This window comes from Myotis davidii, unplaced genomic scaffold (genome assembly GCF_000327345.1).
Source record: "Myotis davidii unplaced genomic scaffold, ASM32734v1 scaffold674, whole genome shotgun sequence".
NCBI classification, from domain to species: Eukaryota; Metazoa; Chordata; class Mammalia; order Chiroptera; family Vespertilionidae; genus Myotis; species Myotis davidii.
Genome location: NW_006286674.1, coordinates 1,767,001 through 1,790,446, shown reverse-complemented (window position 1 = coordinate 1,790,446; position 23,446 = coordinate 1,767,001). Strand labels below are relative to the sequence as shown.

General features: G+C 37.1%; 1 protein-coding gene across 1 annotated transcript in view; it reads left to right on the top strand.

Annotated features, from left to right (window-relative positions):
- Positions 1–23,446, top strand: part of EVI5 (ecotropic viral integration site 5) — a 181,245-nt gene that overhangs the window by 134,092 nt on the left and 23,707 nt on the right. Inside the window, exon 18 of the mRNA XM_015560323.1 lies at positions 18,971–19,066. Within this exon, the coding sequence (XP_015415809.1) occupies positions 18,971–19,066 (96 nt within the window). The remainder of the gene's footprint in view (positions 1–18,970; positions 19,067–23,446) is intronic.

Below are 23,446 nucleotides of genomic sequence, written 5' to 3'. Positions count from 1 at the left end.
TCCTCTAACACTGTTATAAACCTCTCTTATACCTCTTATACTATTTTTTAAAATATATTTTTATTGATTTGAGAGAGAGAAGAAAGAGGGAGAGGGAGATAGAAACACCAATGAGAGAGAATCATCATCCGGGGATCGAGCCTGCAACCTGGGCATGTGCCCTGATTGGGAATCGAACCAGTAACCTTCTGGTGCACGGGCCAGTGCTCAACCACTGAGTCACAACAGTCAGGCCACCTCATATTTTTTAAATCATTCTCATTTAAAAGCACAGATGTGAAGATTAAATTATGAATTTAAATGAAGTATTGGTTTCAAATCAACAAGTATTTGTGGAGTATCTACTATGTGCCTGTTCATATTCTAAACACTTTAGAAGAATTAGTGAACAAAACACAAAATCCCTGTTCTCATCAAGCTTATGGTAGAGGGAAAAGTCAGATGAACAAAATAAATGAACCATATGTAGTATGTAATTTAGAAGATGATGAATGCAATAGAGAAAAAAAAATGTATGAAAGGGAGAGAGTTGAGATGTTTATGGTAAGGTACTATTGCTATTTTAAATTTCAGCAAGGGCTCATTAGAACCTGATATAGACAAAGATTTGAAGCAGATAAGTCATGCAGATTTGGGGGAAGAAATCCCCAATAAGGGAGGGAATAGTAAAGGCAAAGAGTCTAAGGCCAAAGAGTTTGTCTGAGTAGAGTCCCTGGGTGGAGTTAGAGGAGAAGTAGAGGATGTGTGAGAGGTAAATAGGGCAGATTATGTAGGGCTCAAGAATTTAGGCCTTTTAATGAGTAAGATGGAAAGTCATTGGAGATTTTAAGCTATGAGTGATCAGTCAGATGACACTTAACCTATTAAAAAGATTGAATTGATTCAGAAAACAATATTCAGTAGAACTCTCCACTTCCCAGATGGTGGAACAAAACACAGAAAAGCTAATTTTGCTCAGTTAATTGAAGAAAATAGATGGGAATCAAACCCAAGCCTTCTGATATTTAACCTGTAATTGAGTTTATGTTTTGGTTATTATAAAGATAAATATAATAATTTGTCATGACCATATTAAAAGCTTCTGTGGGCTAAGCACATCTGTGAAATTAATTCTGCTTTGTTATAAGTAATGGAAAGGTTTTCGTTTAAAACAGTTTAGTTCTACTCAAATCCACCTTTTTGTTCTTTTCCTGGTACCCAGTCACATTTACCCACTTTGGTTAGTTTGCCCAGCAGATAACCTCTTAGGATGCCTCAGATGGGCAATACCCCAACCACTCTTGGCTTAAAAACACCCACTCAAAATTCTGTTCTGACATAATTAGGTTTAAATCAGTGTGCCCAGATCAGTATGCAGTTATGACAAAATTGGAGAGGAAATGATAAAATCTTCACTATTGAACTTTAAAATAGTATATATTTTAATTACATTACCATGACATTACTAAGTGATGGAGTTTTTTCAGGAAACTTTGTGATCAATTCATGCTTTCCAACTTCCTGAGCTGTTTGTTAGTTTCACGACAGGTGGTAGTTTAATATGCCAATTTGGCTAACAAACTTTTTTGGGGAAGATTTTTTTCCCCCTTGAAGCAGTGCTTTCTGTTTTGAGCAACTTACTTGATTATTAAAATACTTTTCATTTTTCTTTAATAGTTTTCTCAAAATTTTAATCATTTTTAAATTAGAAAAATATCTATTCTGTAACCTTATCTAGTCTTAACATGAATTCTCAACAAAGAAAGTAAGGTATATAGAATATTTTACTTAGCTTGTTACCTATCATTAGGTATTATAAAACTCAGTTAAAACTTTTTTTTACTAATGTGCTCAGAGATTATTCTTGGTATGCAACTTTAGTATGCAGTTAAATATAAAGGGATTAAGTATCTAAAGGTTTTTAAGGTATTGCTGTATCTGTAAATGAAAGATATCATTCAGATACCCAAAACCAATTCATAGTAGCATCTGAAGAATTAGTAAAGGTAGGTTAGACTCTTAAGTATCATAATATCAGTGATTGTCTTGGTGTTATTAAAAATTAGTTTATGTACACGTAGCACACAGATCTTGTTTTCTATACCATTTCCAATAAAAGAAATCAAGGCTTCTTAGAGAAATAGCTGATTCCAGGACTGAGACAGGAAATATACAAGATGAGCCTGGAGCATCTTATAATACCAGAAAGTAAAGGAGTGCTCAAAAACAAAACAAACAAAACAGAACTCTACATTAATAGATGTATGTTAAAGGGACAAAGAGGAGCCAACTGCAGGAGCTCCAGGTAGTCAAAGGTGGAAGAATATTTAAAGTAATAGTAGATGCCTGGCCAGTGTGGCTCACTGGTTAAGCGTCAACCCATGCACCAAGAGGTAGCTGGTTTGATTCCTGGTCAGGGCACATGCTTGGGTTTTGGTTTGATCCCTATTAGCGGGTGTGCAGGAGACAACTGATTGATGTTTCTCTCTCAGGGTTTCTATCTCTCTCCCTACTCACTATCTCTCTCTAAAAAATCAATAAAAGCGTACTTTAAAAAATATATAAAATAGTAGTGGATTGTAACTCAAAAGTATAAAATAAATATCTATGAATCCATGCTGATATAAATAATTATTGACTAACATAATAAATGGGGGAGAAGAGATAAATCTCTGTGCAGAAGAGTTCCATATGCTCTGTCCTCAAGGAGAAGAGTCATAAATCCCTACTCCTTAAGTGTGGGCTGTGCACAGTGACTTTCCTACAAAGGCTACAGTATGGAAAAGGCAGGGGGAAAAATCTCTATATATAAAAGCCAAAGTGACTGGTCGACTGGTAGCTATGATGCACACTGACCACCAGGGAGCAGACGCTCAATGCACAGGCATGGAAACATGGAACAGACTGATGAATCTCAGAGGGAAGGAAGGAGTGGAGAGGGAGGGAAGAGATTAACCAAAGATCTTATATGCATACAAGAGGGTCCCCCTTGGCCTGGCCTGCAGGGATCAGGCCAAAACCACCAGTCTGACATCCCCCGAGGGTCCTGGATTGCAAGAGGGTGCAGGCCAGGCTGGGGTACCCTACCAGTGCATGAATCTGTGTACTGGGCCTCTAGTAATATATAACTTTACAGTGGTGAAACCTAACACTCCTTTACTTAGACCAGTGGTTTTCAACCTTCCTAATGCCCGCGACCCTTTAATACAGTTCCTCATGTTGTGGTGACCCCCAACCATAAAATTATTTTCATTGCTACTCCATAACTGTAATTTTGCTGCTGTTATGAATCGTAATGTAAATATCTGATATGCAGGATGTATTTTCATTGTTACAAATTGAACATATTTAAAGCATAGTGATTAATCACAAAGACAATATGTAATTATATATGTGTTTTCCGATGGTCTTAGGCAACCCCTGTGAAAGGGTCGTTCGACCCCCAAAGCGGTCGCGACCCACAGGTTGAGAACCGCTGATTTAGACGATTATGGTCAACATTAACAGTTATGAATCACATTTTAAGTATGTACCCGTGATTCAGTGTGATAATAATGCCACTTTGTCTCTCTAGTCTTCCAGTAACACCAAATCCCAGTCTTACCATGAGAAAAATATCAGACAAATTTTGATAGTGGGGCATCCTATAGAATGCATGACCTGTACTCCACAAAACTCTCCAGATGATCAAAAACAGGCAATCTGAGAATCTGTCACAGCCAAGAGCAACCTAAGAGACATGACAACTAAACGTAATGTGGAGTCCTGCATAGAATCTTAGAACAGAAGGGCATTAAATTAAAAAAACAAGCAAACACACACACACAATAAAGAAAACTGAATAACATATGAGCTTCAGTTAGTAAAACTATCAATATTGATTCCTTAATGGTAACAAATTGACCATACTTTGTTAATGAAAGATGTTAATAATTGGGAAAATAGTGCAGGGGGTAAATAGGAATTCTGTCTTCTCAGTTTTTCTATAAGTCTAAAACTGTTTTTTTTAAAGTACTATAAAAATAGTTTATGTAATTCCATGGTTTTGGGGAACCCCTAGAATTACATAGAATTTTAAATATTAGTCACAAAAGTGATTCGTTTCCAATTAAACTATAATTTATAAGAAATATTTTCTAGCTTTTTGGACCTTGTACAAATGCTGATCTTTCATGTGTGCATTTAGCTGGTCTTACAAGAAACATCACTTTAAAACTCTCTGTGTGTGTATGTGTGTGTCTTAGCACTGAGGAAAATTTTTGATTTATTATTTTTTTCAACTTACCTTATTTTCTTAAAAATATTTATATGTAGTATATACTTTTATTTTTTTCTAGTTACTAAAATGAACATTCAAACTTTTTTGTCCATGAAATGTTCGTTTGTTTTTTTGTTTGCTTGCTAAGGTTTTTATTAGGACTACATGAATATTTAGATTAATTAATCAATTATTTATTTTTATTAAATTTATTGGGATGACATTGATTATAAGCTTATGTAGGCTTCAAGTGTGCATTTCCATGATTCATCATCTGTATATTAGATTGTGTACCCACCACCCATATACATGGCCCCTTTACCCTTTACTACTTCCCACTCTCCTTCCTTCTAGTACTACCATACTATTGTCTGTGTCTATGAATTTCAGTTTTATATCCCACATATGAGTGAAATCATATAGTTCATAGCTTTTTCCGACTGACTTATTTTGCTTAGCATGATATCCTCAAGGTCCATCCTATGTTGTCACAAATGGTAGTATTTAATCTTTTCTTTTGACTGAGTAGTATTCCATCTATATATATAAAAGCATAATGTGCAAACTGTCCCCTCGAGAGTTCGACCAGGAGACCAGGAGTTCGATCACTCACTATGACATGAACTGACCACCAGGGGGCGGCGTGGAACAAAGGAAGGCCGCAGCCAGCAGCCAGGGAAGGGAGGCTCCAGCCAGCAGCCAGAAGGCCCCAATCGGCCCTGATCGCCAGCCAGGCCTAGGGACCCTACCCATGCACAAATTTCGTGCACCGGGCCTCTAGTTGTATATATGTACCACATCTTTTTATCCAGTCATCTATCAAAGGACACTTTGGTTGTTTCTGTCTTGGCAACCTGTGAATAATACTGCATAGAGGTGCATATGTGAATAAATATTTTCAAAATTTTCCAGTAGATAGAAAAGGAATTGCTGGGTCATATGGTAGCTCTGTTCTTAATTTTTTTAGTTACCTCCATACTGTTTTTCATAGTGGTTTTGCCAATTTTACATTTCCACCAGAGGTGAACAAGGGTTCCTTTTTCTCTACAACCTCTCCAACACTTGTTTTATTTATATATATTTGTCTTTTGATAATAGCCATTCTTACAGGTGGGAGGTGGTATCTCATTCTAGTTTTTATTTGCATTTTCCTGATAACTAGTGAAGTTGAGCATCTTTTCATATATCTGTTGGCCATGACTTTAAATTACAGGAAACTGTTTTAGAAACTTACCGATAGTACATGATATGAGTATGATTTGTTTTTAGATGTTTCGAATGAGTCACCTTGAAGTCACAGAGAGGCTAACATTTACCACATTTACTGTTCTGATTAATTTGCCTTAGGGCAAAGTACAAATCAGTAATAACTTAAAAGCTTAGAGGTTGCTATTGATGTTTCAGTAAGGTTATGTTGATTAATCACGGTGATTACTTATCACTTGTCACAAATTTACTCAAATCATGGCATTTTCTTTTACTATAATAATTTCATATGCAGTTATTATTTTCTTAATACATTTGCTTTGATAAATTAATTGAAAATATCAAATTGGGATTTAGAAATTGGGCCCCTGCTGCAAGTTAATATGGTTGCTTCTGTGACCGTTGAAAATAGTTTCATAATGTAGCCTTGAAAACAAGTATTATTTAACCTTTAAAACAGTCAAGATATTGCCTTTTTATGGTGTCTAAAATAGTTTAACTTTTACAGAGAGAGAGAGAGAGGATATATCTTTATGTAGCATAATCTCTTTGTTACATTTTTTTCATCTCTGAGTATAATTTAAAATATTTTTTAAATGTAAGTTTTATGCTTGCATTTGAGACTAAGCAACCTGCATTGTGTCATGACCCTTCTAATACCACAAACCTTCTGTAATACTACTCCCAGTGAAAAACCCACATCCTATGTATAACCTTAGATTTATTTTGAAATCTCTATGAAGAGAGCATAGAGAGATTACTAATTGTTTCTGTTATTTCCTTTAAGGGTGTGATATCTATTTGTAAACTGTGTCTTAAGTTTTAAGTTGTCAGGCTTAAAATGTCAAGGTATATTAAGTACTGATTTCCTATTCTAAACTTAACTTAAAAATTTATTAACTAGTTATAAGTTTCAGGTGAGAATTGGGTGATATGTTAGACATCTATAGAGCATTCAAGAAAGAAAGCAGTGGTACTTCCTGTAGCCAATACTTCTACTACTACTGGGCAGTACAATACTATTTAACAATCGCTAATTTAAACAACAAGCCACCATTTTTTTCTGTTTTATTCCTGTTCTTGTTTTTATTATCTTCTCCCTTCTATTTTAGATTTATTTTGTTTTTTATATACTTAAGATAAATCATACATCCCATATTGCTTTTATTATTTAAAAATATTGGCAACTACTCATCAATAGGAGCATGCTTAAACCATAGTTAATCCATACTTGGAATAGTCTGTACTTTAAGAAAAAATGAAGAAAGATCTGTAAGACATATTAAGTAAGAAAAACAAATGATGAACAGGATATATGTCATAATTCCCTTTGTGTCTGTTTAAAAAGTGTTTGCATATATGTAAGTATTAGAATACATTGGAATGTCATCTGTGATACCTATCGAACTATTTACAGTATTCTCTTTGGCAAGAGTGTTTGGTGGGAAAGGGCTTGGTGCAAAAGGATCAGGAGTTTACTTTTTCTATAAAAATCTTCATCCAAGAATATGATTTTTGTTGTTTGTTTGTTTAATAGAGCAAGAGAGAAACATGATGTGAGAGAGAAAGTGATCGGTTGCTCCCATACATGCCCCTGCCCCAGCCGGGGATCGAACCCGCAACCTTTTTGTGTGAGGGACGATGCTCCAACCCACTTAGCTTCCCAGCCAGGGCAGGAATGTATTTTCTATACTTTATGAATTTACATGATTACCATTGTACTTTTTTCAATGTACATACATTTGAATAATTTTCAAAGTAAATATTGCTAGAATGGAAATAAGAAGTAGGAGTTCCAGATAATTATAGAAAATAGCAACAAAGAAAACTTGGTCAACCTAGCAAAAGTGCCACACTCCTCTGCCCTTAGAGTCCCTAAGCAGTCTCGTTCCTGCCTACTTCTCTGCATCATAAACAGCACACCCCTTTACGTTATGCTTTAGCAACACCAACTGTCTTTTTGTTTCTTGAACTAATATCATTCGTTCCTACATTGAGGCTTTTGTTCTTGCTCATTCTTACATTTGGAATTCTATTCTTGCTGATCTTCCCAATACTAGTTCTTTCTCATCATTTATATCTCAATTTAAAAGTTACCAACATAGAAATATTCTGTGACCACCCTTGTAAAGCAGTCCCCTCACACTGTTACTCTATTTCATCATCATCTTTTTTATGTTAATATATCTCTTATCAGTGCCTGAAATTATGTTTACTTTAAAAATTAACTCATAACCACATAATACATCAGAACCTTGTTTTTCTTATTTACTCCTATATGATACCTTGTGCCATGGCATATAACAGGTGCTCAAAAAAAATAATTGCTGAATTAAACTTAAGGAGCAAAAGACAGCCATGTATAAGAGAGTCTGATATTCTGTGTCATAGAGCAGCAGATTCCAAGTACTTTATATGTATGTAAAGATTCATTTATTTAAACAAATGCTGCCCCAGAGATAGATTGAAACTGATCCCAGAATTTTCTATCCCAGCCATCTAACAAAATAGTAAAAAAATAGTTGTAGTTTTTTCTTAAGGCAAATACTTTCCCACTAAAAGAAGCCTGAGAGGGAAAAAAGCACAACCTAATGCAATAAACTTTTTCAGTGACAGTTAAGAAATAGGCCATTCTATAGCAGAGAGACCTACCAGGGCTTGGCTTCTAACCTCGACTGTCTCTCCTCTCCTTTCCACTCACCAAATGGTATAATTGAGTCAGCACAATCCCCCAAGGATTTGTGTATATCCCAAATGTTTAAAGAAGGAAAACGAGAATGTAATTTCCTGACAGAGAGTTGTAAAAACTTCTGGAAGGAACAATCCAGTGAGAGATAAGAAATTTTAACTAAAGTGAAGGCCCTGGGACAGCACAGTGAATTTGGGAAATGACCTGAATTCTAAAACCAAGGTTTTGATGTATCCCCCTTCCAATAAGGTTATACAAGATATTTAACAAAATCGCAGGAGAACATGTGGAGCCCTTGTTCAGCCAGCTTCTCCCTTTCCATGTACTATCCCTCGGGTTGTAGAAAAGTGTGAACAAACTTGAGCTTGGAGGGCAAAGAAAATAGATTTAAAATATGGTGGAAAGAGCGTTAATAAATAACCCATTTGTTAAAGCTTTTGAAATACCTGGACAATCACCTAGCCATGAGCATGATAAGAAATGGTACAACAACTAGGTTTATAGTATTAGAACAGAGAAAGAAAGAAATATCACTCAAAGAGATCCCAAACAAAAAGAAAGGTAATTCAAGGATTAGAGGAATTAATTGTTTCACCCTATTAAACAACTAAACATAAATTCAGTAAAGTTAAGATATTAAAAGATAAGATGATAAAAAATGTAATGAGGTAAGAGAAAAGATTGTACCACTAAGGAAACAAATTGAAGTCTAGTGCATTATTGCTGAAACCACAAAAGACTAATCTATTCAATAGAAAATGCTAAAAAGTGGATTAAAGGCATGGAAAAAAAAAACTTGGGATAACTGACTGCAAAGATTAAGAATGTAAAACAAGTATTAGCTAATAGGTACAGATGACAGACAGATTGTTTTACACTAAGGAAAATTGGTATCCCAAAACAAATGGAAAGAAAGTATTCAAAAATATAAACAAAAGGAGCCCTGGCCAATGAGCTCGGTTGGCTGAGCGCCATCCTGTGCACTGAAAGGTTGCTGGTTCCATTCCCATTCAGGGAACCTGCCCAGGTTGCGGATTTGATCCCCAGTTGGGATGCAGGCAGGAGGCAACTGATTGATGTTTCTCTCTCCCTCTCCCTTCATCTCTAAATTTTTTTTTAAAATCAACAAAAGAAAGGTACCTGCAATTAAGGAAGATTCAAATATTAAAAGAACACCCACCCTGTGTTCTAGGAATTTGATACAGAATGCTCCGTAAATTCTCAGAGCAAATTACCTACAAAGTTTTTATGGCAAGATAAAGACTTGTCCTCTAGGTTTCTCATAGCATATTCAGTGCCAGAGACCAATGAAGCAATGGCTATGCTGCACTCTGCAATACAGTAGCCTCTAGCTCAGAGGCTGTTGATGTTTCTCTCTCCCTCTCCCTTCATCTCTCTCTAAATTTTTTTTTTAAATCAACAAAAGAAAGGTACCTGCAATTAAGGAAGATTCAAATATTAAATTAAAAGAACACCCACCCTGTGTTCTAGGAATTTGATACAGAATGCTCCGTAAATTCTCAGAGCAAATTACCTACAAAGTTTTTATGGCAAATCAATGGATTGTATTCTCGGTTGCTCATAGCATATTCAGTGCCAGAGAACAATGAAGCAATGGCTATGCTGCAGAAAGTATATCCTCAGGTGAGGATTAAAAAATAAATAAAAAGAAATACGTTGTGGGTCTCAACCTTCTGGCCCTTTAAATACAGTTCCTCATGTTGTGACCCAACCATAAAATTATTGTTGTTGCTACTTCATAACTGTAATGTTGCTACTGTTATAAATCGTAATGTAAATATCTGATATGCAGGATGGTCTTAGGTGACCCCGTGAAAGGATCGTTCGACCGCCAGAGGGGTCGCGACCCACAGGTTGAGAACTGCTGTTAGCTGATTTAAATTAAATAAAATTTAAATCAGTTCCTCAGTTAGAGTAGCTCAGTAGACTCATGTTATGTGGTAGCTATTAACTACCATATGAGATAGTGCAGATGGAGAACATTTCCATCACCACAGAAAGTTCTTTTAATGCTAGTCTACAGAAATCTGACCTTGGGTGTCCCAAACAACTATAGTCAAACAAGAAGTTATTCAAATATGTTGAAGAAACAAGTTGGCAGCCTGGCCGGTTTGACTCAATGTTTAGAGTGCCGGCCCTTGGAACAGGGTCTCGGGTTCATTTCCCAGCCAAGGGCACATACCTTGGTTGTGGGCTGGATCCCTGGCCCCAGTTGGGCATTTACAGGAGGCAACCAGATGTTGTGTCTCACATCAATGTCTCTCTCTCTCTCTCCCCTTCCCTCTCCTCACTCTCTCTAAAAAAATCAATGGAAAGTATATCCTCAGGTGAGGATTAAAAAGTAAATAAAAAGAAATAGGTTGGCATTTTCCATTTTGAAAAGACTGCTGGGATACTGTTCTCATGATTTTTAAAAATATATATTCTTATTTCAGAGAGGAAGGGAGAGGGAGAGATAGAAACATCAATGATGAGAGAGAATCATTGATCAGTTGCCTCCTGCACCAGGGATCAAGCCTGCAACCGGGGCATGTGCCCTGACTGGGAATCAAACTGTGACCTCCTGGTTCATAGCTCTACGCTCAGCTACTGAGCAACACCGGCTGGGTGTGATCTTTTGTTATTATTGTTGTTAATCCTCACCCAAATATATATTTTTCATTGCTTTTTTAGAGAGAGTAGGAGGGAGGGGAAAGAGAGAAACAGCCATGTGAGGGAGACACATGGATCGGTTGCCTCCCGCACATGCCCCAACCAGGGCCAGGAGTCAAACCTACAACCCAGGTACCTTCCCTTGATGGGGAATTGAACCTGTGACCCTTCAGTGTGCGGGCTAATGCTCCAGCCTTTGAGCCAGACCAGCCAAGGCTTATGATCCTTTCTTTAAAAAACTACTGGAAATTCACCTTAAAACAAGTCAAAATAAAGAACTAAGAAATGTGTATGTTATTTGAAAAGATAGGTAGTGAATATTAATTAATTTGAATAGAAAAAGATACATGAAGAACATAAAATAAGCAGCTCCATTTTTAGGAAAGCAGTTCCAGCACATACCCTGCTGTGATTTGTCTCACAAATGTGGGACTAGGAGTGAAAGCTGACTTGTGCACCTTTTTCCTAGCTGGCCATGTGGTCCTTGGTAAGTTAGCCAGCCCCTGAATCTGCTTCATCCTCTAGTCTATCGAAGCTTAGGTCAAGCCATCTCTGAGGACAGTGCACAGATGAAGGGGCCATCCCCCAAAAGAGGATTATTCTTTATCAATCAAGAGGAAGCAATTGGTAATAGAATCCAGAGTATGGGAACAGTTGGTCTCTAGACCACAATAATCATCGAGCTGGGAGGAGAGGATCTAGGGAAATAACAGCAATGGGCAGTAAAATGACAAGAAGATGAAATGTTTACCTAGAAAGGCTTTTTGGAACTAATCCTTCAAAAGTGTTGGTATCCCAAGGCAGCACTCCCCAGAGGTCCTGTCAGGTCCTAACTCAGCATAGCGTGACAGTGTTTATCATTAGTAAACGGGCTATCTCGCCCTCTGTCCTTTCCTCATAGGGGAAAGTGAGGCAAAAGCTGCTTTACATGAAACAAGAGCACGTATTGGGATTTTAACTTTGTGTTGTCAAAAAAACACACACACACAACAAAAAACAAACACTGCACCCTTTGATAGCTTAGTTGGTAGAGTAAAAAACAAAAAAACAGAGCCAAGAAACAGAAATGGAGATGAATCTTTCACTGAGATGATAACCCCCATGACATGGAATATGAAGATAATAAAATAAGACATTTACACTATCCAGAAGATGAATCACATTTTCTTTAGCTATAGAGTTCTCTAGCTGTGAGCACTGTGTCAGTGAGCAAGATGAATCTTAATGAGTGGCTATTTGATGCTTTCTTTTTTTTTTTAAATCCTCACCTGAGGAAACTTTTTTTACATTGATTTTTAGAGCGTGGAAGGGAGGGAGGGGGTGAGCGAGAGACACATTGATTGGTTGCCTCCTGTATGCACCTAGACCGGGGCCAGGCCAGGGGTTGAACCTGCAATCCAGGTATGTGTCTTGATTGGGAATTGAACCCGAGACCCTTCAGTCCGCGGGCTCTAACCACTGGGAAAAACTGGCCAGAGTTGATGCTTTCTTTTTTAAGTCCTCTCTTAGTGATTTCTTTGTGACTAACCCTTAGACTTTTCCCAGAATTTAAAGTCATCTGCCTACTTTTTAGAATACTTTTGTGAAGAGACAAATGACAGGTTTATTTTAAAGTGATGTCAAACATGGAGAGAGTTCTTTGAACCTCACAGTTAAACCTATAGGGTAGTCTCTTAATAAAAGGCAAAAATGTCTTGGTCTACACTTACTCCCTTGATCCAATCACCCATTAAATATATATTATATTCATTTTACCTCACTGCCTACTTGGTTTGAAAAAGGGAATAAAAATAGTGTTTTACTTGGAGTTTTGTTGGAATGGTAAAAATTTCTATTTTAACGTGTATAATATACAATTTTTAGACTTGGACTCTTGAAAAATATTAACAATGTCATTTAAAAAGGCAGAGGGACTATTAAAGGTTAAAAGAGGCTAAAGAGATACAATAACCAAATCTAACTGTGACCCTTGGTTCTATTCTGGACAGTAATAAACATTTTGCACACTTTTAGGGAAATTTGAATAGGAACTACATGCTCAATGAACATACTATGGAATTAGTATTAATTTAGGTGTTATAATGGCATTTGGGTATGGAAGACATTTCCTTATTCTTAGTAGATAGATACTAAAACATATAGTAGTGGCATGTCTTATCTGCAGTTTACATTCAAGTGGTTCAGAAGATATACACAGATGGAAAAAATGAAGACAAATGTGGCAAAATAGTAACTGGTGAATATAATTGGATGGCATATAGGTATTGTTATACAATACGATCTGTAAATTTGAAAACTAAAAGGCTAGAAAAAATATTTGTAAGATGTAAATAATATACAAGATTAACTGTTTAAATTACCTTAATCAGTTATTAACTGTTTAAATTATCTTAAAAACCCAAAAACTTCTAAGCAAATTATCTGGTTGTAGAGAGTATTAAAAAACCAATGGCTTGTAACAATGGCTTTTAAAATCTGCTATCTTCCTGTGTAAGGAAGTGTCCTTCCTGTGGCAAGATAGGATAAGTTATTGCCAACATTAAAAACATAGATAAAGAAACAAACAAGAATCGACTTCTAGGCATTCCTATTACAATATCTCTTTTAAAATGAGCTGACTAAATTTGTGGGTTTAAACAAACCTGGCCCCTGCCTCTTCTCTCCACTCCACAATATTTTTTAAGAGCGTACACTACTAAACCCCACTTTCCTCCCAAACAGTTGTTTAAAGCAATTTAACAACATATTCATCTCAGTTTTGGTGCAATATGTCATGTAAAAACACGCTGCTTAGAGGTATCGAGAAAACATTGCACATTTTTTCTTCCATCTTCTAGTTTGAGGAACCACCACATGTAATTATTCAACTTTCTAAGTACGTGTTGGAGTACAGGAGAGGTAGTTGAAGAGATCTCTGAATAAAATGTCCACTTTCTACTGTGACTGTTTACACACTGCACAAATACCTAGTCATTTCTACAGTATTTGTTGATTTTTTAATCAACTGTAACAGAATATGTGGCACATCCTGGGCTCATTCCATTTCTGCCTCATCCTTTTTCTGATTGCAGCTCCCTTGGTTGCAGAGGAAAGCAGGTGAGTGTATCTGCCTAAAGTCATTGCTGCACAGTGGAGGTGGTGGAACACTGGAACCACTCCTCTGAGTAAAATATTCTTCTCCACACAGTGATGTGTTATATTAAAGAACATGGCTTTTTTATTATACCCACCTGTTACCTAATAAAAAGTTTAGGGAATTGGACTTCAAATTCCCCTTATTTATTGCCATATCTCCTCATAGAAATTGATGTTCCTAAGTTTTTATAGAATCATTTTGCTGGTCTCCAAATATTTGGTTTCTCTTCATTCTTTAGAACCGTTATCTTAGTTTTCAGTAATAGGGGTCATATGTGTGGAATTTTCTCAGATCCTAACCATTTTATTTAGTTCCTCATCATATATTACTAGATTTTAAAATAATATTTCTGTTTGAGAGGTAGGTTAACCAAGAAAGGGATTTGAGTTCAAAATTGAACCAACCTCTGTAGACAGGGAACTGACCAGCTGAAAGTAGCATAGATATAATGTGAAGTGAAACTGATAGCAGAATTGAAAAGAAATTAATTTAAGAACCCTTGACAGTTTTCCTCTATTTTTGTTTTTAAATTATTCTTTCTGGAAATGTAGAGACTATTTGTAAATAAGGTTATGAGTCTTGGTCATTTACCACATTTACCATTGTGGTGGTAGTTGAAAGAAATATTTCTCTTTTTTATATGTAAAATTATACTAAGTAATTTTTATAACAAGTGTGAAGTCATAAAATGTTTGAGATCCTTAGGAACTAGGATTATAAGTAATTTATAATTGGCACATAAATAGAATTTTGAGTTTGTGTTAAAAAACACAGTTGATAGTTAATTTTCAAAGGTGCTTCAAACCAGGGCATTTCAAGTTTAGGTCTACACATTGGCTACATCATAATCACCACTATAGTGTGGCTTTCAAAGTGTACTGATTTCAAGCCCCAATCCCAGATATTTAGGATTCAGGTCAGAATGGCTTCTTTTAATCTGTATGTTTACAAAACTCCCAAAGTAATCTTTCTTCATAGTCAACCATGGGAACTACCGCTTTGGGTATTTTAGATTATATTATTTATATTTTTGTATTCATTTACTTAGCCATATTTTATTTTAAACTATTAATGTTTTTTTGCAGTTAGCAGAAAACCCAATTCTGAATTTGTTTGTGGCTATTAATAATAAAAGGAATTTATTGGCTCATGAACCTGAAAAGTTCAAAAATAGGATGTGCTTCAGGAAGTTTGATGTGGGCTCCAACTTGTTGCATTGAAGCATGATTCTCAAGACTCTGCCCTTGTCATTTTTCTCCTCAGGAGGTTTTTTCCTTATTGTGTTAAAATGGCTAACAAGTATCCACATATCATAATGTCCAGAATAGGAAACTGTGCCCCTTAATTTCCAGCAAAAGATTTTGAAAACCACACCATTTGTACAACCCCTGAACCAACCACTGTGCAACATAGGTGTGATTACCCTGCTTGTTTTAAACCCTATTAATCAGATTACAAATGGGGTTAAGGATGGGGATGATTCTAATCTTAATACCATTACATAATGATGGAGAGATAAGGAATCTTGAGGAAACAACCACAAAATCTACAAAATATTCTGGAGATGAAATTATAACTCAGATCTCTCTAAAATTAAGTTCTATTTTAATAAGATACTAATTTATGTGATTTAATCATACTGCTTTTTAGTTTCTTAAATTTCCAGTAAATGTGAAGAAAGTAGTATCTATTCCTAGAGCAAAAGGTAAATTTTAAATGAAGAGTCACTAACCTTTGGGAGATAAGTATCTTTTTCCATATATAAATGAGGTACAGTGTGGACCAAGGGCTCACTCTTTAGCAGGCAGTAGGGAGAAACAATTAATTATTTTTATTGATGGCTTCTTCCAGTATTTTAAATGAAAATTTTCAAACGTACAGAAGTTGAAAGAATTGGACTATGAACACCATAAACGCACCCACCTCCATTCTGAAATTAATATTTTGATATATTTTATCTATTCTTTATCAGAAACTCACCTATCCACCATTCTAGCTATTTTATTTTTGGATGCATTTCAGAGTAAACTTGTTATAATTTACCCTTAGTCACTTAAACATGCATATTACTAACTAGAGTTATGGATGACCTTTTGATTAATAAGAGGCGTATGTACAAAGTTCTATGGTTTAAGGCCTCAATATGAATTAGATTATCATAGATATTATATTGGTAATTGCTAAAATATTCAAAAATAGTTCCAAGAGTGAAATGTACATTTAAACCTTTTTCAAATGTTACTTTATGCCCTCTTAATATAAAGTTCCTTTTATTGTGTGCCAAAACGTTATATATTTAAAGTCTGTTCAGTGAAATTACAGAATACCAAAATTGTTGATGTGTTTGAGCTCTTTAAGTTTATTACTTACCTAATTAGTTTTGCTTAGGAAACTGGTTAACCGGCAATCTATTGTTGTAATCAGCTAGACAAAAAAACTCGAAGACAATGTAGGTTCCTGGTAAATGTATTAGCGTAGTTGACATTTTCCCACCTGCTTATCAGAAAGAACCATGCGGACATTGGGCGTCAGGCCTGGGCAGGGGACCCCCCTCTCCCCCCATCACCGGCTCTGACCCCCGCTGAGGCCTGATGCCTCTGGCCCAGGCATACGGCCTGGGCAGGGGACCCCCCTCTCCCCCCATCACCGGCTCTGACCCCCGCTGAGGCCTGATGCCTCTGGCCCAGGCATACGGCCTGGGCAGGGGACCCCCCTCTCCCCCCATCACCGGCTCTGACCCCCGCTGAGGCCTGATGCCTCTGGCCCAGGCATACGGCCTGGGCAGGGGACCCCCCTCTCCCCCCATCACCGGCTCTGACCCCCGCTGAGGCCTGATGCCTCTGGCCCAGGCATACGGCCTGGGCAGGGGACCCCCCTCTCCCCCCATCACCGGCTCTGACCCCCGCTGAGGCCTGATGCCTCTGGCCCAGGCATCAGGCCGGGGCAGGGGACCCCCAGCTCTCCGCGATCTCCCGCTCTGCCCCTGCCCTGGCCTAACGCCTCTGGCCGAGGCGTCCTGCCCGGGCAGCGGGGACCCGCAGCAGCAGCGGCCCCGCGATCGTGGGCTCCGCTTTAGGCCCAGGCAAGGGACCCCTAGCTCCCGGGACTGCCAGCTTTGACCCTGCCCAGCGCCCATCGCTGGCTCCACCCCTACTTCCTGCTATCACTGGCCAGGGCGGCAAAGGCGCCTGATTCCCCGATCATGGCTGGGGGGGAGGGGAAAGGCGGCCCTGGGGGCTCTTAGCTCCCCCCTGGGTTTCTGATCACTGTCAGTGGCAGGGGGCTTCTTCCTGCTTTCCCTTTCGCCTCCCTGCATTGTGCCTACATATGCAAATTAACCACCATTTTGTTGTCAGTGAACGGCCATCTTAGTTGGCAGTTAATTTGCATATAGCCCTGATTAGCCAATGAAAAGGGTATCGTCGTACACCAATTACCATTTTTCTCTTTTATTGTATAGGATGTTTTTTTTAAATTTTACGTCACTGAATAGTTTCCCTCCATATGTTATTTTTCTCTTTTCTACAGTCTTCTCACTTTACTCACTACCTATGCCCTTTTACTTGACATCATCCTTTTCCATTTTGGGGTTCACAGAACCAAGGTGGAGTAAGTCAGTAGCTAAGGCAAATGTTAGGATAAGATAATCATGAAACAGACTGAATTTGGGAGGTGAGTTAAATCACTACATACAAGGATGCTTTTAGGAGTTAGGGCTTAATTCCTTTGGGGAACCTCAATGGAGAAGGTCTGATAAGTCCTCAAGATATTTTAGCTATTATGGTTGCAGGTGATAGAAACCCATACACATACTGGTTCAAATAATAAAGGGACTTTATTGGTTCATTAAATGAAAAAACAGGTTGCCAGGCTAGTATGGCTCAATTGGGTGGGCATCCTCCCATGCACCGAAAGGTTGCTGGTTTCATTCCTGGTCAGGGCATATGCCTGGTAGCGGGCTGAATCCCTGGTAGAGGTTGTGCTGATCCATGTTTTCTCTCTCTTCCCCTCTCCCTTTCTCTCTCTATGAAAATCAATAAATATCTTTTTAAAAAGAAAAGAAAAAGCAGGTAGGAAAGGCTTCTGAAATAAGTTAATTAGGAACCAATCTGCTTGGTTTCTCAGCTCTTCTGTTGTTTCTACCCTTCTCTGGCCGACAAACTAATATTTTAACTAAAGTTTCAAAATATGTGCGTGTTTTCCTTAAGGCTTATGGCTAAAATTCATAGGCATCTTTTGTATATATATAAGAAGCTTAGCATAAATATTTGGGATATAGTAATTGTTAAATTAGATCTGTGCTTAGGAGATTTATATGTGATGTTCATGTGTTTAAATATATAAGAAAAATTTTAGAGCCTATAGAAACTGTAGTTGTGTTTTACAGCTATACAAATATTAGCTAAATCAAACTGCTTCAGCAGGCCATATCCAATAAAAGGTTTTTAATGCAGGTTGCCAAAAAAGATCAAAGAGCAAAAAGGGGAGGGGCTATAGCATCGATTTCTAGGACTCCCAGCACACATTCCTGAGCTAATTGAATAGAAGAGAGTCAGAGCTGTCTTCCCCTTTTAAGAGTGGTTTGAAGAACCTTTTTGTCCTCCCCTTCTCTGCTGCCCAAGCAAAAGCAAATTCCCAGTGTAGCTGTAGGAGGCTCACTCCCTTCTCAGCTAAGCACCGAATCTCTTATAGGGACAGAATCATTAGCGCTCAAAATAACTAGATAAATGGCTTTGAAATTCTAGGATAATTTTTTTCACTACTAGACCCAATTAACTATTGATTTGTAAGAGTCTCTCAAAGGTACCTTTTGTAAATTGTATTTATTGTAAACAGTTCCATTAAGCATTATTTGGAAATACTCAGTAAAGTATACTATGAATTGTTTTTCATAGATAGTTTGAGAACAGATTTGTTCAGAATTTAGCCACTTAAAAGGGTATGCCGTTATGCTGTCCTGTATTTTCAAGTATTTGAGTACACGCTGTGAAAATTCCTTTGTTTTTCCTTTGATGTTTCCACAAAACAGAAAGAAGAAGGAAAGCTTCAAGGACAGCTTAACAAGTCTGATTCTCACCAGTATATTAGGGAACTGAAAGATCAGATAGCAGAGCTGAATCATGAGGTAAGTGATAAATTTTGATCTTCACATATTTCTTTCTTCCTTCCTCTGTATTGTAACAACACTTTATTGCTGGTTATGACTGACTCTTTCATGAGAAGTGTTTTCTGTAAATTCTTTTTTTAAATTTTGTTTTATTGCTTAAAGTATTACAAAGAGTATTACATATGTCTCCTTTTTTTTTGTAAATTCTTGATTATAATTATATTTTAGAAGATTGTCTTCTTTTAACAAGATTTTTTTCTGTTCCAATATTGAAGATTTATTTTTCTTAAACCTATTTAATGATGATCTAAAATAGTATTTGCATGAAAAATATTTTATTTTTTTATTGTGATCTAAAAACCCTTGATAGTTTGTCCCAAGTGTCAAAGTGACTGCAATTAAGCTAAAAATTTTTATATATACCAATAGATTTGTGGTATTTACCGTTGTGGATAGAGGGAAGTCATTTTACTCTTCTCTTCTTTTTCCCTGCATGGTGGTATTACTGAGATTGCAAAAAAGGATACTTGCCTAATTTCAGTTAACAGATTTCTTAGTAGCCGAATACTTTTAAACTGGCACTACCTTGAATCTGTGAGATTCAACTCATGAAATTCAGATAATTTTGCCTAGTGTACTATAATAAGTAATTTAAATTATTTAAACTAATGTGTTTTGATAGAGGAATACTTTCTGTTACTGTGGCTCTAGGTCAATTTCCTTGTCCTCTATTATTTTCTAGTGATAAATATCTTTAAGACATTAATGGAAAAGCATGTTTCTCATCCAGTCTTGAATTATTTGTACAATAATGTTTATTCACAGTGATGAGAAATGTAATGGGTAACATAAGCCTCTTCATTAAGGGGGGAAAAAACACTCAGTAAGTTAATTTAAACCTCAAAGGAAAAAGTTTGGATATTACTCTTTCCTGGTGTTACACTCTTCAGTTAAAGTCTGAGTGTTTTGAGTAATACCTCCTGGAGGTAGGCAATCTAAGTACATTCTGAATGAAGAAACAAAACATTAACAAAAATTTTTAATCTTAGATATGGTTTAACTTAATTTGTCCTAAAATTTTGGGCATCATTCCTGTGACTATTGATTTTCAGCCATGATAACATATGAGGTATTTAGGATTCTGCATAATTTTTACTTATTTGTGTACATTTTTTATGATCTCTTCTGATCCACTAACCTAGTCTGAAAAAACAAGTTACAAATAAGCATGGTCTAGAAATCCTTATTCTTTTGAAAACCCAAGCATTATTCCTTGTGTTCAAAAGGTTTTCTCAAGGAAATTAATGATTAAAGTAAAGCACTCTCCTATTTATAATTTTGATTTCTAGTGATAAGGAAGTTTTCATGTTGCTGAATTAAGAAAATTGTATGTGGATTGACTTTATTTCTAAGACTATCCTAAAAATCAGTCTGCAAATATTAAATTTTCCTGTCATGTACCTTGACTAAAAATAATGATATTCTCCTTGTCAGGACTGGTAGAAAATAGTTTAGAGGAGGTTTAGCTTTACCATCGGTTTTTCATGTGTGCCCTGTGAAAGCAGTCTTTTATGTTATACAAGCTTGCAAAGAAAACTAATCAACAGTAGAATTTTCTACTGTTAAAAAAAAAAAGAGCTAGATTGTGCAAATAAAAGCTAAAACAGTTTATGATGAGATGTTAATTATGGGATTCAGAGTAGGCCAAAGGCCTGGGTTTAAACAGGCTCCAGTCGGAAAACATGGTAGAGAGGAGAGTGAGTATAGTAAAGCTTGGGGCCACGGGAGCTTGGAGGGAGGGTGAGCTCAAAATACAGAGGTTGGGAGTTTAGAGGAGTCCAGATTCAATTAAGAATTAATGTCACTGCCCTAGCCAGTTGGATAGAACGTCAGCCCTAGGACAGAAGGGCCCTGGGTTTGATTCCACTCAAGGGCAGGTAAATCAGTTCCAGGCTTGATCCCCAGCCCTAGTCTGGGGGCAAGTGCAGGAGGCAACCAATAGATTCGTCTCTCTCACATTGATGTTTGTTTCTCTCTCTCTCTCTCTCTCTCTCTCTCTCTCTCTCTCTCTCTCTCTCTCTCTTTCTTTCTCTTTCTCTGCCTCTCCCCCTCACTTCCACTCTCTCTAAAACAATGGGGAAAAAAATCCTCAGGTGAGGATTGACAACAATAACAAATAGAATGAATGTGACTAAGTTGTGGGAAATAAGGGTAGATGGACTAGAACCAGTTTATGGTGGATCTTCAAGGCTAGAAGAGATTAAATTTACTAAATAATATGAAACTATTATAGGTCTTCCATTGGAGATTCCTTTTCATTATTTTTTTGAGCAGATTTTAATACTTACCTGTTTTAAAGTTTTATAACTAAGGAAAAGATAAATGAAAATAAGGTACAATTTAAACCAAGATACTGATTGTAGTAGACTTAATGAAAATTACTATTTGTTAGACCAATTTCTTAAGAGGGTTAAGTTAGGTAACTTTTTATTTTAGTGATTTTTCATTTTACTTATTTACCTTTTTTTCAATTACAGTTGGCATACAATATATTTGTTTCAGGTGTACAGTATATAAGTTACGAAGTTATCACCCCATTCTTGTAATATAGCACTTCACAGTGGGGGGAAAAAGGTAACCAAAATCAGTCTAAAATTTCCAACTTAACTTTTGCCTATATGCTAGAATTTGACAAAATCTTTGGCTTTCAACATAAAAATTAACTTTGTAGATACAGCATTGTTGTACATGTTATAACAACTGTGAGCACTTAGAAAAGTCAGCTGTAAAGAGGATTAAGCAGGTTATTTTTTATGAATGGCTGATTTTATTGTTGATCTATAAAATAACAGTAATAGTTACTATCTATTGAGTACCCTTTATGGGCCAAGCATTATGTCAGACACTTTATATTTATTATTACTAACCCTCCTTCATAATACTCCCACATGTTGATGGTATTCTCAGTTGAATGGATATAGAAACAAACTCACAATGATTAAGTAACTGGCCAAGGATTATACAAGTAGTAAACGGTTGGGCCAGGATTGAATTCAATTTGGCCTATTCTTTTCTGTGTTGATTAGGGAGACATTAGATTAGAAAACGTCAATATTTAAAAATTTAAGAGTGGCAGTTAATGACAATATTTTACTAACTATGTTATTCACTCTCTTGACACGTGAATTTGCATATACCCAATAAGTGAATTCTGCGGTTGACCTAGCCAGTGAGTTCCACAGTTGACCCAGCCTGAAGAACCCGTCTCTCCCTGTTTAGCACTACAAATGGAGCTTTATCTTCACTTCCTGCGGTTTCCTATGATTCATCCCAGTGTCTTCTTTGAATCCCAACCCCTGCTATTCCTACTCTTACCACCTAACTAATTTTGTTCCTAATTTTACCTACTTTTCATAGAAATTTTTAAATTTGGAGCCTCTATTATCCTGCTAAGTTATCCACAGAATTCACCGTGGAAACCTGTGCTATCCCAGACCTGGCAAGAGCTGTGGTTAAATCCTCTGCTCTCCCTACATCCTGCCCTCATGGCATACATAGAAAAGAAGCTGGATCCCAATTCAACTGCTTTCCATATCCCATCTTCCACATCCTACCCTCCCACCCATCTGTCATCATAGCACCCACTATATACTAGGCACTGGGTTTTGAATGGAAGATAAAGAAGATTAAAACACAATCTATAGCCTCAAGAGTCTCACAGTGTATAATAAAAAATACAGCATTATCAGAGGCCCAATGCACCAATTCATGCACGGGTGGGGTCCCTTGGCCTGGCCTCAGGGATCAGCCTGAAACCGGCTCTGATTGCAAGAGGGCACAGACCAGGCCGAGGGGCCTCTAGTATGCATATAAGATCTTTGGTTAATCTCTACCCTCCCTTCCCCCTTCCCTCTGAGATTCATCAGTCATATACTAGGCACTGGGTTTTGAATGGAAGATAAAGAAGATTAAAACACAATCTATAGCCTCAAGAGTCTCACAGTGTATAATAAAAAATACAGCATTATCAGAGGCCCAATGCACCAATTCATGCACGGGTGGGGTCCCTTGGCCTGGCCTTCAGGGATCAGCCCGAAACCGGCTCTGATTGCAAGAGGGCACAGACCAGGCCGAGGGGCCTCTAGTATGCATATAAGATCTTTGGTTAATCTCTACCCTCCCTTCCCCCTTCCCTCTGAGATTCATCAGTCTGTTCCATGTTTCCATGCCTGTGGTTTCTGCCCGCTGGTCAGTATGCATCATAGCTACCGGTCAAATGGTCGGCCGGTCACTTAGGCTTTTGAATATATAGAATATAGCTACCATTCATTTAACAGTCACTCTCTGCTGGATACTAAGTGTTATACTTCCATTATTTCTTTTTATTTTTTATTTTTA